The sequence below is a fragment of the Leopardus geoffroyi genome, chromosome A1, assembly GCF_018350155.1.
Source record: "Leopardus geoffroyi isolate Oge1 chromosome A1, O.geoffroyi_Oge1_pat1.0, whole genome shotgun sequence".
Taxonomy (NCBI): Eukaryota; Metazoa; Chordata; class Mammalia; order Carnivora; family Felidae; genus Leopardus; species Leopardus geoffroyi.
In genome coordinates, this window is record NC_059326.1 from 151,193,180 (window position 1) to 151,207,546 (window position 14,367).

The 14,367-nt window shown below is 36.3% G+C and overlaps 1 protein-coding gene across 27 annotated transcripts in view; it reads right to left on the reverse strand.

The window, feature by feature from the left end:
- Positions 1–248: 248 nt before the first annotated feature.
- Positions 249–14,367, reverse strand: part of MEF2C (myocyte enhancer factor 2C) — a 172,308-nt gene continuing 158,189 nt past the window's right edge. For 15 of the 27 annotated variants that reach the window (XM_045497457.1, XM_045497449.1, XM_045497440.1 and 12 more), the window contains 5 exons: positions 13,849–14,021; positions 12,270–12,293; positions 11,250–11,379; positions 10,523–10,658; positions 249–4,985 (listed from right to left, as the gene is read on the reverse strand). In XM_045497457.1, the coding sequence (XP_045353413.1) occupies positions 4,664–4,985; positions 10,523–10,658; positions 11,250–11,379; positions 12,270–12,293; positions 13,849–14,021 (785 nt within the window). In that variant the 3' untranslated portion in view covers positions 249–4,663. The remainder of the gene's footprint in view (positions 4,986–10,522; positions 10,659–11,249; positions 11,380–12,269; positions 12,294–13,848; positions 14,022–14,367) is intronic. The other 12 variants (XM_045497565.1, XM_045497560.1, XM_045497624.1 and 9 more) reach the window with 4 other exon arrangements.

Here is a 14,367-nt window from a genome sequence, read left to right on the forward strand (position 1 = left end):
ATCGTGATAAAGACGTGGAACCCCTTGGTAAGAACCTTGAACTTCTCACACTGGCTGAGTACAAATATCACTCCAAGAAAGGTGATCCAGTTTACATCCTTTCCCCCCCTTTTTTTAAGTATTTTGAGCCGAAAACTCAGAATGCTCACTTGCACTTGTGGGAGAAGCTGCTTTTTAAGAAACATGATTAAGTGGAATAAATTTAAACAACAAAACATTGATTAAAAAAACGCACCACGGACACTGCATCACTAAGAAAGCCAGTAACTTTACTGAATTGTCTGCAAAATACAAATTATACCTTATTTCCAGCAGGAGAAACTTTTGAAAATTCCCCACTTTTATTCACTACAGACAGCTGAATTAAGTCCCTTGAGATACACAGATGTGGTTTAACTTAGTTATAACATCTTGTCATCTAGTGGCGACAAAGTCCAGCTTATGCCGCTGTGAGCCTCTATTTGAATATTTGTTGCAAATGCTTGTATGCCCTCATTTACAAGCTATTTTAATTACTGTCATGTAATGGAAACAAATCCCCAGGAAAAGAAAAAGAAGAAAAATGATACAGCAAACCATCTGAAGCAATCCAAGTCCTATGCCTACAGTGACCCAGGTCTACTTTGCTCCGCGAGAACACTTGTTACTGCGTTCACACCACAACAGAATCTGTCACTTAGCCGACCTCTCTGAATTCAACTGAGGTATGAATCAATTTGAGGTATGAATAGGGAAGGCAAAATGCAATACCCGATTATGAAAATAACCCAAATGGACAAATTGAATGTAGAAGATCTGTGGCTTGGATTGCTCCACATCTTTGGTTAAAAACATATTAAGAAAAGCCTTTAATTACATCTGTAGTCTGAAGTGTTCTAACAGACACCAGTATTCCATCAATCTTCAAAAGATCTGTAGTGGCAGGAAATTAACGCCATGTAAGTGACATCACAGCAGATGGCACAAATGGGAACAGATGAAGTATGCCATGCTTAGGCAACAGCCTTTATTGAGGGTTCAAGTGGCTGCTTCTTTAAAAAAAAAAAAACTTTTTTTTAAAGAAAGAAAATACAAAACATTTACCCTCCGGAAAAACAAACAAAAGCTTATGATAAGGGGCAAAAAAAAATGCTATCTCTACATTCAAAGATGGGTATGTAAGAAAAACAAACACATCAAAGTGTGAGAGGGCAGACATTCTTTTAAAAAGTGTATTGGAACTTTTTTGTTTTAGTCACCCTGAAAACGATCTGAGGATGACAGGTATCTTCATATTCATCATTATAAAATGCTAAATTCCACCTTTGGGAAAAAATAAGCCATTTACCTAAAAAACACAATTTTAAAAAAGGTTGAAATGAACAGCCTTCCACTCACCAATGCATACAATATACAGGTGGTGCAGCTTGCGTATCTTGCATGTGTTACCAGTACTGAAGCTTAATATTACCAAAAATCTTTTAAAATAGGATTAGCTATAACAATATTTGTAACTGTGTAAAACGCTGTTTATGGTTCTTTTGCTCGCAATGAAGAATGTTGCCTAAAATGTTACCCTAGGATGGGGTATGTAAAATAACACTCCCTCAGGGCTCTGCCCTAGACTCCTGAATACAAAGGATTTACTGTGATAAAAACCCAAAACCATACTAGCTTTGCAAATACAATAAATGGTAAATTACAGATAAAGTAGAAGGGTAAAGATAGACAGTGATCGTTTACAGAAAGTGACTCATCACAATAAAAATTGTGCTTCTTCTCATTAAGTCGTCTTAAAAAAATTCTCAGATTATCCCTTTGCTATCTTGCTACCACTTTATATGAATTCAGTAGTGGGAACAAGAGATGACTGGCATCCGTTTTCAAGTGGTTCTGTTCTTTTCATGTTCTTATAAAACTATTGTCAGATCTGCTATAAATAGCCAAGGCTTCTGCTGGTACTTTAGCTTACTCTCTGTTCAGCATTATAAATTCACTTTTCCTTTGTTGCGGAGGCAAATTGCAGGTAAAAAATTAATATGGCTATTTTTTCGTATTTTCACATAATGACCCTTTCCCACCCACTGGTAAATCTCTGCTGATATTGGTAAAGTGTTTTGAAATGACAACAACATTTGTGACATGTTTGCATATTTTATACACATCAAGTTACAAGGATGGTTGTAAGGATGGGATCAAGTATATGGTGAGGAAAATGACTTTCTTAGTTTTTCCTCCCATGTGTCAACATGTGTGTGTGTGTGTGTGTGTGTGTGTGTCTGTTTTATGTTCAGGGATGATTTTCTGTTTTTCCTCTGCGTAAATGTTTTTCTTTCATGTTCCATGGATACCTGGAGTAGTGGGATATAGGAAAAGGTTGACAGATTTTTTTTGTTTGTTTTCAGTATATAAAACATTAGTACAAGGCAGGCTGGCATCCTATATGGATACCACCAAAGGTGCACTGTGGTCTAATTGTGGATTTCAGATCAAGTTAAGAAAATACAGCCTAGTTAGTAAGGTCTCTTGGCTTTTGCCACCCAGCGGCAGCCTTTTATAGTGAGAAACACACAGCAACTATGCAAGTGAAAGAAAAGAATGGATAAGAAATGTCCTACACGTGCTATAGCAGTGTCGCTCTTCCTGTCTGGATCTTCGTGGCTGTGTATGTCAATGCACATGATTGGAGATGAATCGACAGATCTTCACATTCCAAGAGAAGGAAAATCATTCCTGGATTGAAATCTCTTTTAAACAATATATATCAACTTTTTTTTTATGGCACTCACTTTTTAAAGGGTCTGAAAATTAATCCCTTATAGACGAATATCAGACAAGAGTCATCATTATTTCTTGTAAAATTTAAAAAAAGGGACATAGAGAGGTTCTTTAATGGGATTTCTCGAAATGGCTATTAAATCTCTTTATTGAAGAAAAAATAGATGACATACATGCTTTATGCAGAAGTGACATTTGGGGGTCCTGACACACCGGGATTGTTCAACAGTCCTATATTGCTGACAAGATTGTTGAGGGTCAGTTAAAATAATTAAAAATGGATGACAAAGCAACTATCCCTTTACCTGCTTCCTTCTTGTCTAGCACCCAGTCTTTCACATTTTTCTTCTGTGGGAATTTATAACTTATGCGTTGAGTAAACGCCATATCACTTGTTTCTAGGGCCATATTTGCAGGACATGTGCCCCAACATAGCTTCTCTATTCTGGGCATATTTCTAAAAAGTGTATCAAATTCTAGGCTGAAAACCAACCAGATAATTTAGGATACGGGCAAGTTAGGGTACGCACTTACTGAATTCCAAGATGCATGGTGAAATGGTGAGATCAGAAAGGGGCCCTGCATTTGATAATAATGCAAAAACAAAACAAAAAATAGCATGAAAGAAACTCATTAGTATATACAATGGATGTCAGTTGACTCAAAAGATTGCTAATGTATTAAAAACAATTTAGGGTGTTGCAACGTGATATGTTCTAATCCCACAGGTTATCCTTTTGACAGCTGACCTTGAACTTATAAAATGTATGCAGAGTAAAAGAAAACAGAAAGAAAATAGTTACTCAAATGTGCAACTGCACAAATATACCCCCCTCCCGCTATTAAGATAACAAAACTTCTGCTATTACCATAATATTATATATATTAGAAAGCTATACACAAGCATGTTAATTTCACAGATTTTTTAAAAGATTCTTAATATTTTATATAATTAGAAATACACATTTCAAAAACAAAACTTCTACAAAGAGAAAACAGTTATCTTGGTTAGCAAAGCATGGAGTTCCTCATGGCTTAGGGTAGTGCTTTCTATACAAAAAGTCCTTTTTGGTTTTTTACAGGACTGTTTAAAATATTAGCGAAGCTATCAAGGGGGAAAAAACACATTTTGGCTTAAGTAAACTACAAAAAGCCACAAATGCTTTGCAAACTCTGTCTTACCTTTTATATGAAAATAAGCAAAATGTAATGTACATATTTTTATATTTTTATTTAATAAGAGATGCAGACCCAGATTTATTTATTTATTTAATTAAATACGTTAGCCCTCAAACTCCACATTTTTTTTTTTTTTTAAATAGGTATGGTCCTCGTTTAATGGTCGTTGATCCTTTTTAATGAGTGCCATACGCCAATGATATGCGTGCAGGTTTGTGAGCGCGTTCTCGGGATGTTAGGTGACCTGGTGTGTTCCTAACATTTACCAATGGCCACCCTTTGCCGGGTCTGTCCAAAACATCTATACATTTTTCTATATGTTGCATAACAGCTGCTCTCTCTTTCAGTAAAGATCTGCCGCTTTTGGCAAATGTTTCCTTTTGTCTATTTACATGTAAATAACGTTGAACCTGCAACATGACACTATCTATTGTAACATACATTTTGCAAAGGAGCACAACAGTGAAAAGAAGTTAGCCTTAAAATCTATTTTGTACAAGTGTTCTGTTGTACAACTCAAGTGCTAAGCTTATCTCAGCATTTCTGTTTATCTTTATACTGTATCACTGAGGCAATTTAAAAGTACTTTTACAAAACAGAGTACCTGACTTTTTTTTTTTCCACACACAGCACATATAATGCATATCGACCCCCCTTCCCCATTAAGGTATAGCACACACACACACTGCAAGAAAAAAAAAAAAAAAACTATTAAGTAATAATCTGATCATGTTGCCCATCCTTCCGAGAGTCGCATGCGCTTGACTGAGGGACTTTCCCTTTCGTCCGGCGAAGGTCTGGTGAGTCCAATGGGGGAGTGGAATTCATTCCGGTGATCCTCTCGGTCGCTCCCGTCGTACGAACTGCTACAGCTGCTCAAGCTGTCAACAGGAGATCTCCCCGCCTCGTGGCGCGTGTGTTGTGGGTATCTCGAAGGGGTGGTGGTACGGTCTCTAGGAGGAGAAACAGGTTCTGACTTGATGTTGAGGCTTTGAGTAGAAGGCAGGGAGAGATTTGAACTCTGAGATAAATGAGTGCTAGTGCAAGCTCTGTAGGAGGAAAGGAAACCCAGTTACAGATGGAGGAGGCCTGGAGCCCCCAGGAACTCACAATTACATAACACATCAGCTTCAAGACTCGCATAGACACCAGAGCATGCCCAGAGGGAGGAGAGCGTGCTCGAAGCACTTAGGGGCATTGCCTTCTCAGAGCCATTTAGGATGCACGGTAGTAATTACAGCATTTCACTGGTCTGGGCCTCATGAATCATACCTCTAGTCTCTGACAGGCTCCCTAAACATACAGGTGACTGGCTCAGAAAGGCTTAACATGACATGCTGGAAAAAGCATTTTCTGTGTCCATGGAATTTCTCCCTAGACTACTTCCAAAATATAAGCTAAGATTTAAGATACAGTGTTTAGCCTTTGAATTAGACGCCTTTGATTTAGTAATGTGTGTGTGCTGTAAAAAGCTAGTTATAGATATAAATGTTTCCCTCTGTGTGATAAGCACATGCACGTTAACTTGTATAGTCTTCAGACAAAGTGAAGAAAGTTCAAATTTCAAATGAATAAATGCACAAAATGCTACATTTATAGCTGTAAATGATGTAAATGTAATTATAACTGTATCTGGTGAAAAGATTGGAAGAGGGGAGAGAAGGAGGGGAAGGAGGTTGAAAGTTATCTGCAGAACAGTTTATTGGCTTAAAAACATTGAGACTTCCTACCCTACTAAAACTGATCAACAGTATGACTTTCTCCATTGTTTGTCAGTTACATGGGATGAAACTGCTGTCCATTTTCCACAACTACTTCAACTTTATTATTGCGAATCTCTCCCTGCTGGGGTGCTTAGTAGGGTATCACTCATATTTATAATTGGCATGAGTTGAAGAATCTGGATTTGTCTAAGGAAAGGTTGTTGTAAAGAAGGATCTAGCGTGATTTTATCGTGTTTATATGCCTTAATCCTCATTTATTCCAGGAGATCTTCCAAAATGTGGAAGAATTTAGATACTTGAAACTCTGGAGGGAAAAGCATTAAGCCCTTAGTGTAGATCAGCAATCACAATGACTTTGATCAGGATAAACCAGAAGAACATTGCCGACATCAATTTTAAGATGCTCATACTGTTCTCACATTCTGATTGCACGGACATTCATGGCTAGAGTCAGCATTACTTGCCCATGTTGTCAAGAGAGTGCAGATACCTTTTTTAGTGAGGAGGAGGAGCTGCAGGAAAGAATAATCTATCCAGATACGCCCATTCTAAACAAAGGAAAGCCAGGCTACCTACTCCTGTATGTGATTACGTTACTTTCAAATGGAGAGAATTAGAGGACATTAAGAAGTCATTATGAGCAGGGAGAAAATGGGTATATGTTTCAGAGGAAAAAGTGGAATAACTTGGGGCCGGCTTTTTGGGAGATGCGATTCAGGCTCAAAATGTATAGAGATATAAAATTAGTCAAAATGAGTTTATCTTTGAGTGATGTTTTATACAAAAGCACCACCTACTGGCAAAGAACTACTTTCCTTCTCTTATTAATAGATGAGCTAATGTCGAGAATAACATAAAGGAGAATTATTTGTTTCCCTAGTAAGCCTTTCTTTCTCTGGCTTTTATGTGTTAGAATTAAAACAGTCTTAGCATTTACATGAAGTTACCAACATTGAGTGTATATGATTTTCAATCATCTGTTTATACTTGTCATTATTTATTTGTAGGTTTTCTTTTACAGTCGATATTAGCATATTAATTTTCTAAGAGTTTTAATTAAATAATCTTCAAATCAAGAAGATATTAAAGTGGGGGGTGACACCTGTATTTCAAAAGGATCTGTAATGGTGGACTATTTTATCTTGATTCAAAGTTACTTAGTGATTCATTTTGATGTCAGAGGAAATCATCTTTTGATTTCTGGAAGAAAGAATTTTCCTGGCTCTGGATAAGAAAGACTATTTCACTAAAATTTAATTAAATGCTTCTACTACGAGTCACACAACTCTTTAGTAATGAATGTCAATTAGGAGTCTGAAAACAAAGTGGCATATCAACAAATGCTTTTGACTGCCCTCTGACATTTAGATAGCTTCTTCACAGGCAGAGAAACATGGACAATTAGAAAAAAAAATTCGGTGAGTTGGACTAGTTAGTATAAGCAGTTAATCTGGAAAAATTCAGCAAAAAATAGTATAATCAAAATGCTGCTTCTTTAACACAGCTTTTGGAAGCTGCATTACCTACTTATTTACTGTATCTCCCATTGTGAACTGGCTCAGATGGGTTCTGCTGCAGGCCTTCCCCGTAAGAGATGTAATACTGATTGTTTATGCCTTCCGTAGACAAATAGGCTAGTCCCTAAGTTTACTTTTTGGTGGCATTTCATTTGACACTGACCGCATATATGAAGCATTTTGAGTAGTTCTGGGGACACTCAACCCACAGTAACGAAATGTACGTGATAACTTCGATTCAGCTTTAGTATACTGTGGTATAGGATTCCAAATAGCATGAAATGTAATTGGCTAGTGTCTGTTACCAAAGTATTATCTTGGAAAGAAAATGCATTAAAAAATCACTTAGTGGTACGCATGCTAGATTCAGATACAAGCATGTTGGTCTGCTTGTTCTTGAGGACAAAATCTTTATAGGCCCAGATAATTGTGAAATGCTCCATGTGTGTGGGTGAGAAAGAGGTGGGTGGGAGACAGAAGCCTGATGTGCAAGTTGCCCATATCAAATCCTGCTGCAAGTTTACATCTATTACAGATGCCTTCCAACTGGGAAAACACCTACCCTTCCCCACGATTGTTCAGAAGTGAAACAGAACCGGATAGTTTTGTTCAAATTTTGTACTGCCTCCGCCCAGAAATTAAACTATCAAACTATATTTAACCTAACCTTTTAAAAGTCGTCTGTAAACACCCACATCAACAACGATGATGTAAAGAAATGTTTCCAGAAAACACGTTGCTCCTTTTTATAGGTGATATGAGAAAAGTACTTAAAAATTTGAGGGTCATTTTCTCAAATCTCCATATTCAAATGACACTTAACCCTTGAGGGCCAAGTTCCTTCGGCCAATCATCTCTGCTTCCTACATCAAATCAATGTATGCCATTTATCTGCCTTGGTTAGATAAAATCAGATGCTAGACAGTGTTAGAAGTACAGCTTCGGAGTTAAAGGCATTTCCGTCAACAAAACAGGAAAGTCCTTTTATACTCTTAATTTTGGGAAAGAATTGTGGTGACCATCTTGGGCTGCTGGGAATAGCCAAGCCACTCTGGAGGCTGTATCTACTTTGAACACTGTTATCTGTCCAAAGGAATGTGAACTCACCACACAAGAGCATGAGGCTACTTTAGCCTAAAAAGATACTTATTTTTTAAATTAATTAACACCGTAAGGAATTAAGGCACCCCATATAATTTATTAATATAAATTTTACAACTTGGGAGTTTTTTTTAAAACAGTTTAACATTTAATTGTGTAAACATGGGCTAGTCCATTTGAAGGGACCCATTTTTAAAAAGCTACCCTGTGTGTGTGTATGTGTTATGACAGAGAGAGACAGAGAGAGAGAGAGGGAGAAAGAGGAAGAAAGGAAGGAAGGAAGGAAGGAAGGAAGGAAAGAAGGAAGGAAAGAAGGAAGGAAAGAAGAAGGGCCAGCCAAGATTAGAAGGGCTGAAGGGGGTATTCTATCTGAGGGATAAGGGAAGTGATTAAATACAATAAAAACTCATAGACTAATTATGCACCATGATAACCGTTGCTGAAAGAAACCGGAACTAAACAAAATGCTTCATCCTTGGCTGTTGCCATTCGGTTCCTCTCTAGGCCAGTCCTCTCCTTTCTCATTTACTGACGCCTTTATTAAGGGCAGCAGAGAATCAGACTCTTCACATGTAAAAAAAGGGACTTTTAAAATTATGGTATAGTTAAAATACATAAATGTGTTTTATATATAAAATGCAAATTTTCAGGTGTTACTAATAACAAAAGAAAGCCACATTCAAAGCAAATACTATGGCTCTTGACATTGATAATTTCTAAGGAAATCCAGTCCTCTAATGGATGAATTTTGTGAAAAGTGAGAAGTAAACAACTACCCTGATTTTTGTCAAGAAGCACATACAGTGGACTCACTGCTTAGCCATAGCAGAGCAATGTCACCTGTATGTATTTTAAGATTGCCATGATGGTACGATGTACTTAGGGATAATTACCTTAAAAAGTTATTGCAATAAATGTCTACTTGCATAGTTAACATTTCTGAGAAAACTTAAAAAGTCCTAAAAAGAGAAACCCTTTAGCAATATTTAATTTAAAAGAGAAACCCTATATCAATATTTAATATATCTTCAAAGCTAACAATCTTTTAAGAAAGCACAGCAACAATGTCATGTGAATTTATTTTATGGTTTACATGAAAGTTTAGATTTTCAACAATAGTGATTAGTGGGCAGGATACAGACAGGCAGTGAATGGGGGAAGACTCCATTACTAGAGCACTAATCTATGTGAAATAGATTCCATATGAAAGCTAGGAGGGCAGCGAGGGGTAAGAGATGCGGTTGTGATGTCAAATCAGTGATTTTTATTGTAATCAGTGTTTTTAGACTCATTATCTCTTTAGAAACAGAAGTATAGAACTAACTAGATCTTCTAACCAAATGGCTCAGCAGAAAAGTAAAAGTGAGGTAGACACACAGAATGTTTCTAAAATACAAAGATTTATCTTTCAATATTTTATATCTTCCTAGTATTTTTCTTCTGAAGATGAACTGCAGTTTTGGAGTTATTATGTCAACTGAAAGGCAGATCTTTGATTCATGTTTTAAACTTAAGAAAGCTATTTGTTTGACACAAAGTGTGAATTATGAAGTCAGTGCTTTTTAAAGGTTTGCACATTTCTACAGATAAATGACAGGAGTCATTTCTATGATAGACATTTCTCAAAGTTACCACAAGGGGGCAGAAATACACATATTCTGATTTCAGAAAACAACAGAAATTATTTTTATACCCAAATTTAGGTAATTAGTATATATATGTACACATACATATACATTTTTATTTATACAATGTCTACAAATATACAACCATACTATGAATGCATTATTATAACTATATGAAATCTGTATATCAATAGAATAATAGATCCTGTGAGCACTAGGTTAATGTTAGCATGACTATATGGTTTACGTTAAGTGATAAGGATTCCCAAATATCTCAAAAATGTTAAGAACTTTTAAGTGCCTTCTTATGTCCCACATGAGCTACGTGAAAAGTTAACTAAATGAAATTTTGTCATTGACCCAAGTGGAAACCAGTATAGCCTAAAACAATAGGGAAATAATTTACCTCATTATCACAGGGCTCCCCTCCTCTTAAAAAATAAGCCAAGTAATATTAAACCTGCTTGAAAGATACTGATCTGATCATTACTTTCCGATTTCGATAAAGTAGGATTGTACCTCCTTTAATGGGACCTTAGAGCGCAGTATTTAGAGATTGCCATTTGTCACTTAAAAATGCCTTCTGAAAGTGTTTTATGAGAGAAATAATATTGCTTACCCCAGCTGACTGAGGGCGGATGGCGGCATGTTATGTAGGTGTTGCTGTTGCCAGCCAGTTACTGACCCAAGATGAAGGGCGCTGGCGGTGTTGAACCCAGACAGAGATGACAGGTCTGCACTACTCAGAGAGTACTCTAGATGAACAAATAAAATAAGGGAAAAGACTTAATTTGGAAATTATAAAATGGTAAATAAACATTTCCAATGAAAAATATTCTATTAGTGCTATTTAATGATCAATATAAATTCTCTCATTTTGGGGGGGAGAAGGAGATAGAGCATCAGGAGCAATTTTGATTTAAAAGAGACACATATCATATACTGAAAAATAAGTATTCCACGAGAGCTTTGAAGGACAACCGCCTGAAATTTTAATTTATTAGAAGTACAATCCGGCATTACAGCATACACATATTTGATGATCTAGAAATGTTTTAAACAATTCTAAGAAAGTGAGCTTTCTATTACATCAAGAAATAATGGCTCGTTTTCCTTGAAATTGGTCTTTTATATTGAATTCAGGTTGGGTTAATAAAAACTTTCACTTAAGAAAGAAAAATATGGATATTTATTTTGTCTGAGCAAGAAATAGGTAACATATAGTCTCTGGACGCCACAGGTACTACCTGAAGCTTCCTAACAGACTGAAAGGTAGTATCTTTTTTCATCTTGCTTTTTAATAAAAAGTATTTAATGTACTATTTGAACATGGCAAAGCTACTCACCGGTACCATATGTTGTTGAAATGGCTGATGGATATCCTCCCATCCCTTGTCCTGGTAAAGTAGGAGTTGCTACGGAAACCACTGGGGTAGCCAATGACTGAGCAGACTGGGAGTTATTTATCCTTTGATTCTTTTAAAGTAAATAAAGAGACATTATTGATAGAATTTTTTAAAAGTTAAAAATGTTAGATTTCAGTATTAGTTTTGCACATAACGAGATAACTTGATACAAATCTCCTGAAATTAATCATTTAACATGTGTCTCTATGAACTCTGCCAACCCTATCATTTACAATCCTTCAAGAGACCAGTTGTTGCCATAGTAACCCATTACATCAGTATCTCCTAGGCAACTGAACTAGTAACAAGTACCATAAGCTTTATTATGAGTAAAAACAGACTATGTTGAAAACTGATGAAATATGTATACTGTACTTCCATTGTTTCAGTTTTTATTCAAATGCAAATTAAAAAAAAAATTAAAATCAACCATGGTGGTTTTTATGTTCAGTTCTATGTACAGCAGAGCAGATGGGCACATTTCATGCTATACTCTGACCAGCAGGTGGTGCTCTGACCACTTTTTTCAGATTCTTCTAAACTTCCCTCAGAACTACATGGCAAACCAGCTAACATGTGTATTTAACTACTTACAGCAAGAAGATTAAAGATTCACATACATTTAAAGATCATGAGACTTTAATTCTTAGAAAAATAAGTATCCTCGTGGTTTAAATAACTAAGGAAATTATTTTCGTTTGAATTTTACTATAAATCAGGTCCTAAAATAAACTGAAAACATGGTCTTCACTTACAAAGGTTGAGACAGAAAAATAAATACCCTGATATTCTTTTCACCTGTGTGTGGTACTTGAAATTAACGGCCCCGAAACAGAATTAATGTTGACAAATTATGGTAACTTCCGATATCTTCCCATTTTGCTAGAGCCACTCCACCTAAAAGTCACCTTGGGTTTCTCCTTACATGTATCATTTAAGGGAAGTTCTCTTTCTACTTACCAAAAGCAGGTCGACATCCTCAGACTGAGAGCATGGGGAAGGAGTTTTATTAATTAGTGTCTGTAAATATTTATAACTGGGCAGAACCTTTTCAACAAAAGGCAAAGCATCTTCTGATAGACACAACAGTTTAAACAATTTTAAAACCCAGACTCTAAAGATAACTCCTTACAAAGACATTCTTTGTTTTGCTTAATGAGCAGTTTGTCTCAAATGTGAAGACAATCTATCTAGTTTTCCGCACAGGTCAGTGTCTCAAACTTCATTATTTCAGTACCATGTTTTGGAAAAAAAAAAAAAAAAAAAGCTTGTATTTTGAGACTCCACTCATGGAGCGCTGGAGGCGGGGATGGGGGGAACCTGCACCTGGCCACCAGTGAGAGGCTGTACTGACCACTCACAGGATTTCTGGGAGAACATCAGTTTTAAGGAACTTGGAATAAACCTGCCGATAGAGACAGCCTGCCCCGTATGGCCCACACTGCTTGGCTATGGCCCCGTGGGAGGTTTTATTTATTAGACTCAGTCCTTTCCGAAGGGAATGTTGCGTATTATGTGATTTTTTTTTGGGGGGGGGTTGATATTCAAAATTAATCTGCACTGTGCCATAATAAACTAATCAGCTTGCAGGACTGTTTTACCGTGAAGCCTGCCACAGAGCACAGAAAGGAAAAAAAGAGAAATGTGTTTGCAGAATGGTCTAAATTTGTCTACCGAATCTTGGTTTTAAATGTTCTCGCTCTTAAGCAAAGCTAATTTGGAGAACACTGATGTAAGTCTCTTTGTTGTTGAATTTGGCCCCACAATCATTATCTTCATCTTAGCCTGCAGACCCAGGAGAAAGAAAAATGATGGAGTCCGGGGATGTTGCTTATATTTCTTATTTATTTATTTCTTATTTAATTTTTTCTTACAGTGTCAACTTTTTTTGTTGTTGTAAAATATAACCTTTGTTCTCATAATGCGTAGGATTTTAAAACAATTTGCTTTTGAGAGGTAGCTATTTGCATGAAGCACATATATGGAAATATGAATTGAGGCAGAGCACAGGCACATGATGTATTAAGCATTATCACTGCAATATACCTAAGAAAAGAATGGCCAATTCACAGGAGAATGTTCATGTAGAAATTATGGAAAAGATTTTTGGTTGTCAGTACCTTGAGGACATAACTAGATCAACATTATAAAATCTGTTATGAAACTCCCTATTCTGTGAGTTTGATTCTACCATTGGTCAAATTGTATGCAACATAAGCAGAGTAATAAGCAATGATTTTTTTCTAATTATAAATTGGAGAGCTTAAAAGGAAATGGTTTCTTTGCCTCAGAACACCAGTTTTATAGTGAAGTTTATTGGATGTTGGGTTTTTTTTTTGTTTTTTTTTTAACATGGAAAAGGGAAATGCGAACCAGTTACCAGAAATAATGGCTAAATACAAACAGGGCTCCGGCAATAGCATTGATATGTTAATTTTCTAGGAGCACTTAAGTAATTCAAAATGTTAGACAAATACAAAAACAGCAAAACATATACAAAACATTATCAACATTTATTTAAAATGTAGTTTCGCATTACCACTGATGGCATCGTATTCTTGCTGCCTGGTGGAATAAGAACTCGGAGATCTGGTTTACGGTTATTCATCCCTAAATTCATGGGGGGAGGAGATTTTGCTTGCATATTCTTGTTCAAGTTACCAGGTGAGACCAGCAGACCTGGTGAGTTTCGGGGATTGCCATATCCGTTCCCTGTTAACACAAAACAATGAAAGCACTCAGGGAGAAATCTAGACTCAAGAATGTTTCTACAGGATACACTATATGAGATCAAAAATAAAAGTTTAACAGGGTATGACTTATAAAATAGTCCGTGGGATGACCAACTTAGCCTCCACGTGAAGGTAACCCAGTTAGTTTTTTTTTTTTTAACATTCTCTAAAGGAAGATTAAAAATGTTTAACGAGAAGACAGCTAATCTATACCAACTTGCTCAGAAATCAGCATATACTTTTTTTCCATTAAAAAAATTTGGGAAGAAAGACCGTCTTCATTCAGGGTCTAAGAAAAGCACAGAATCTGCCCTGCACTTTAATTG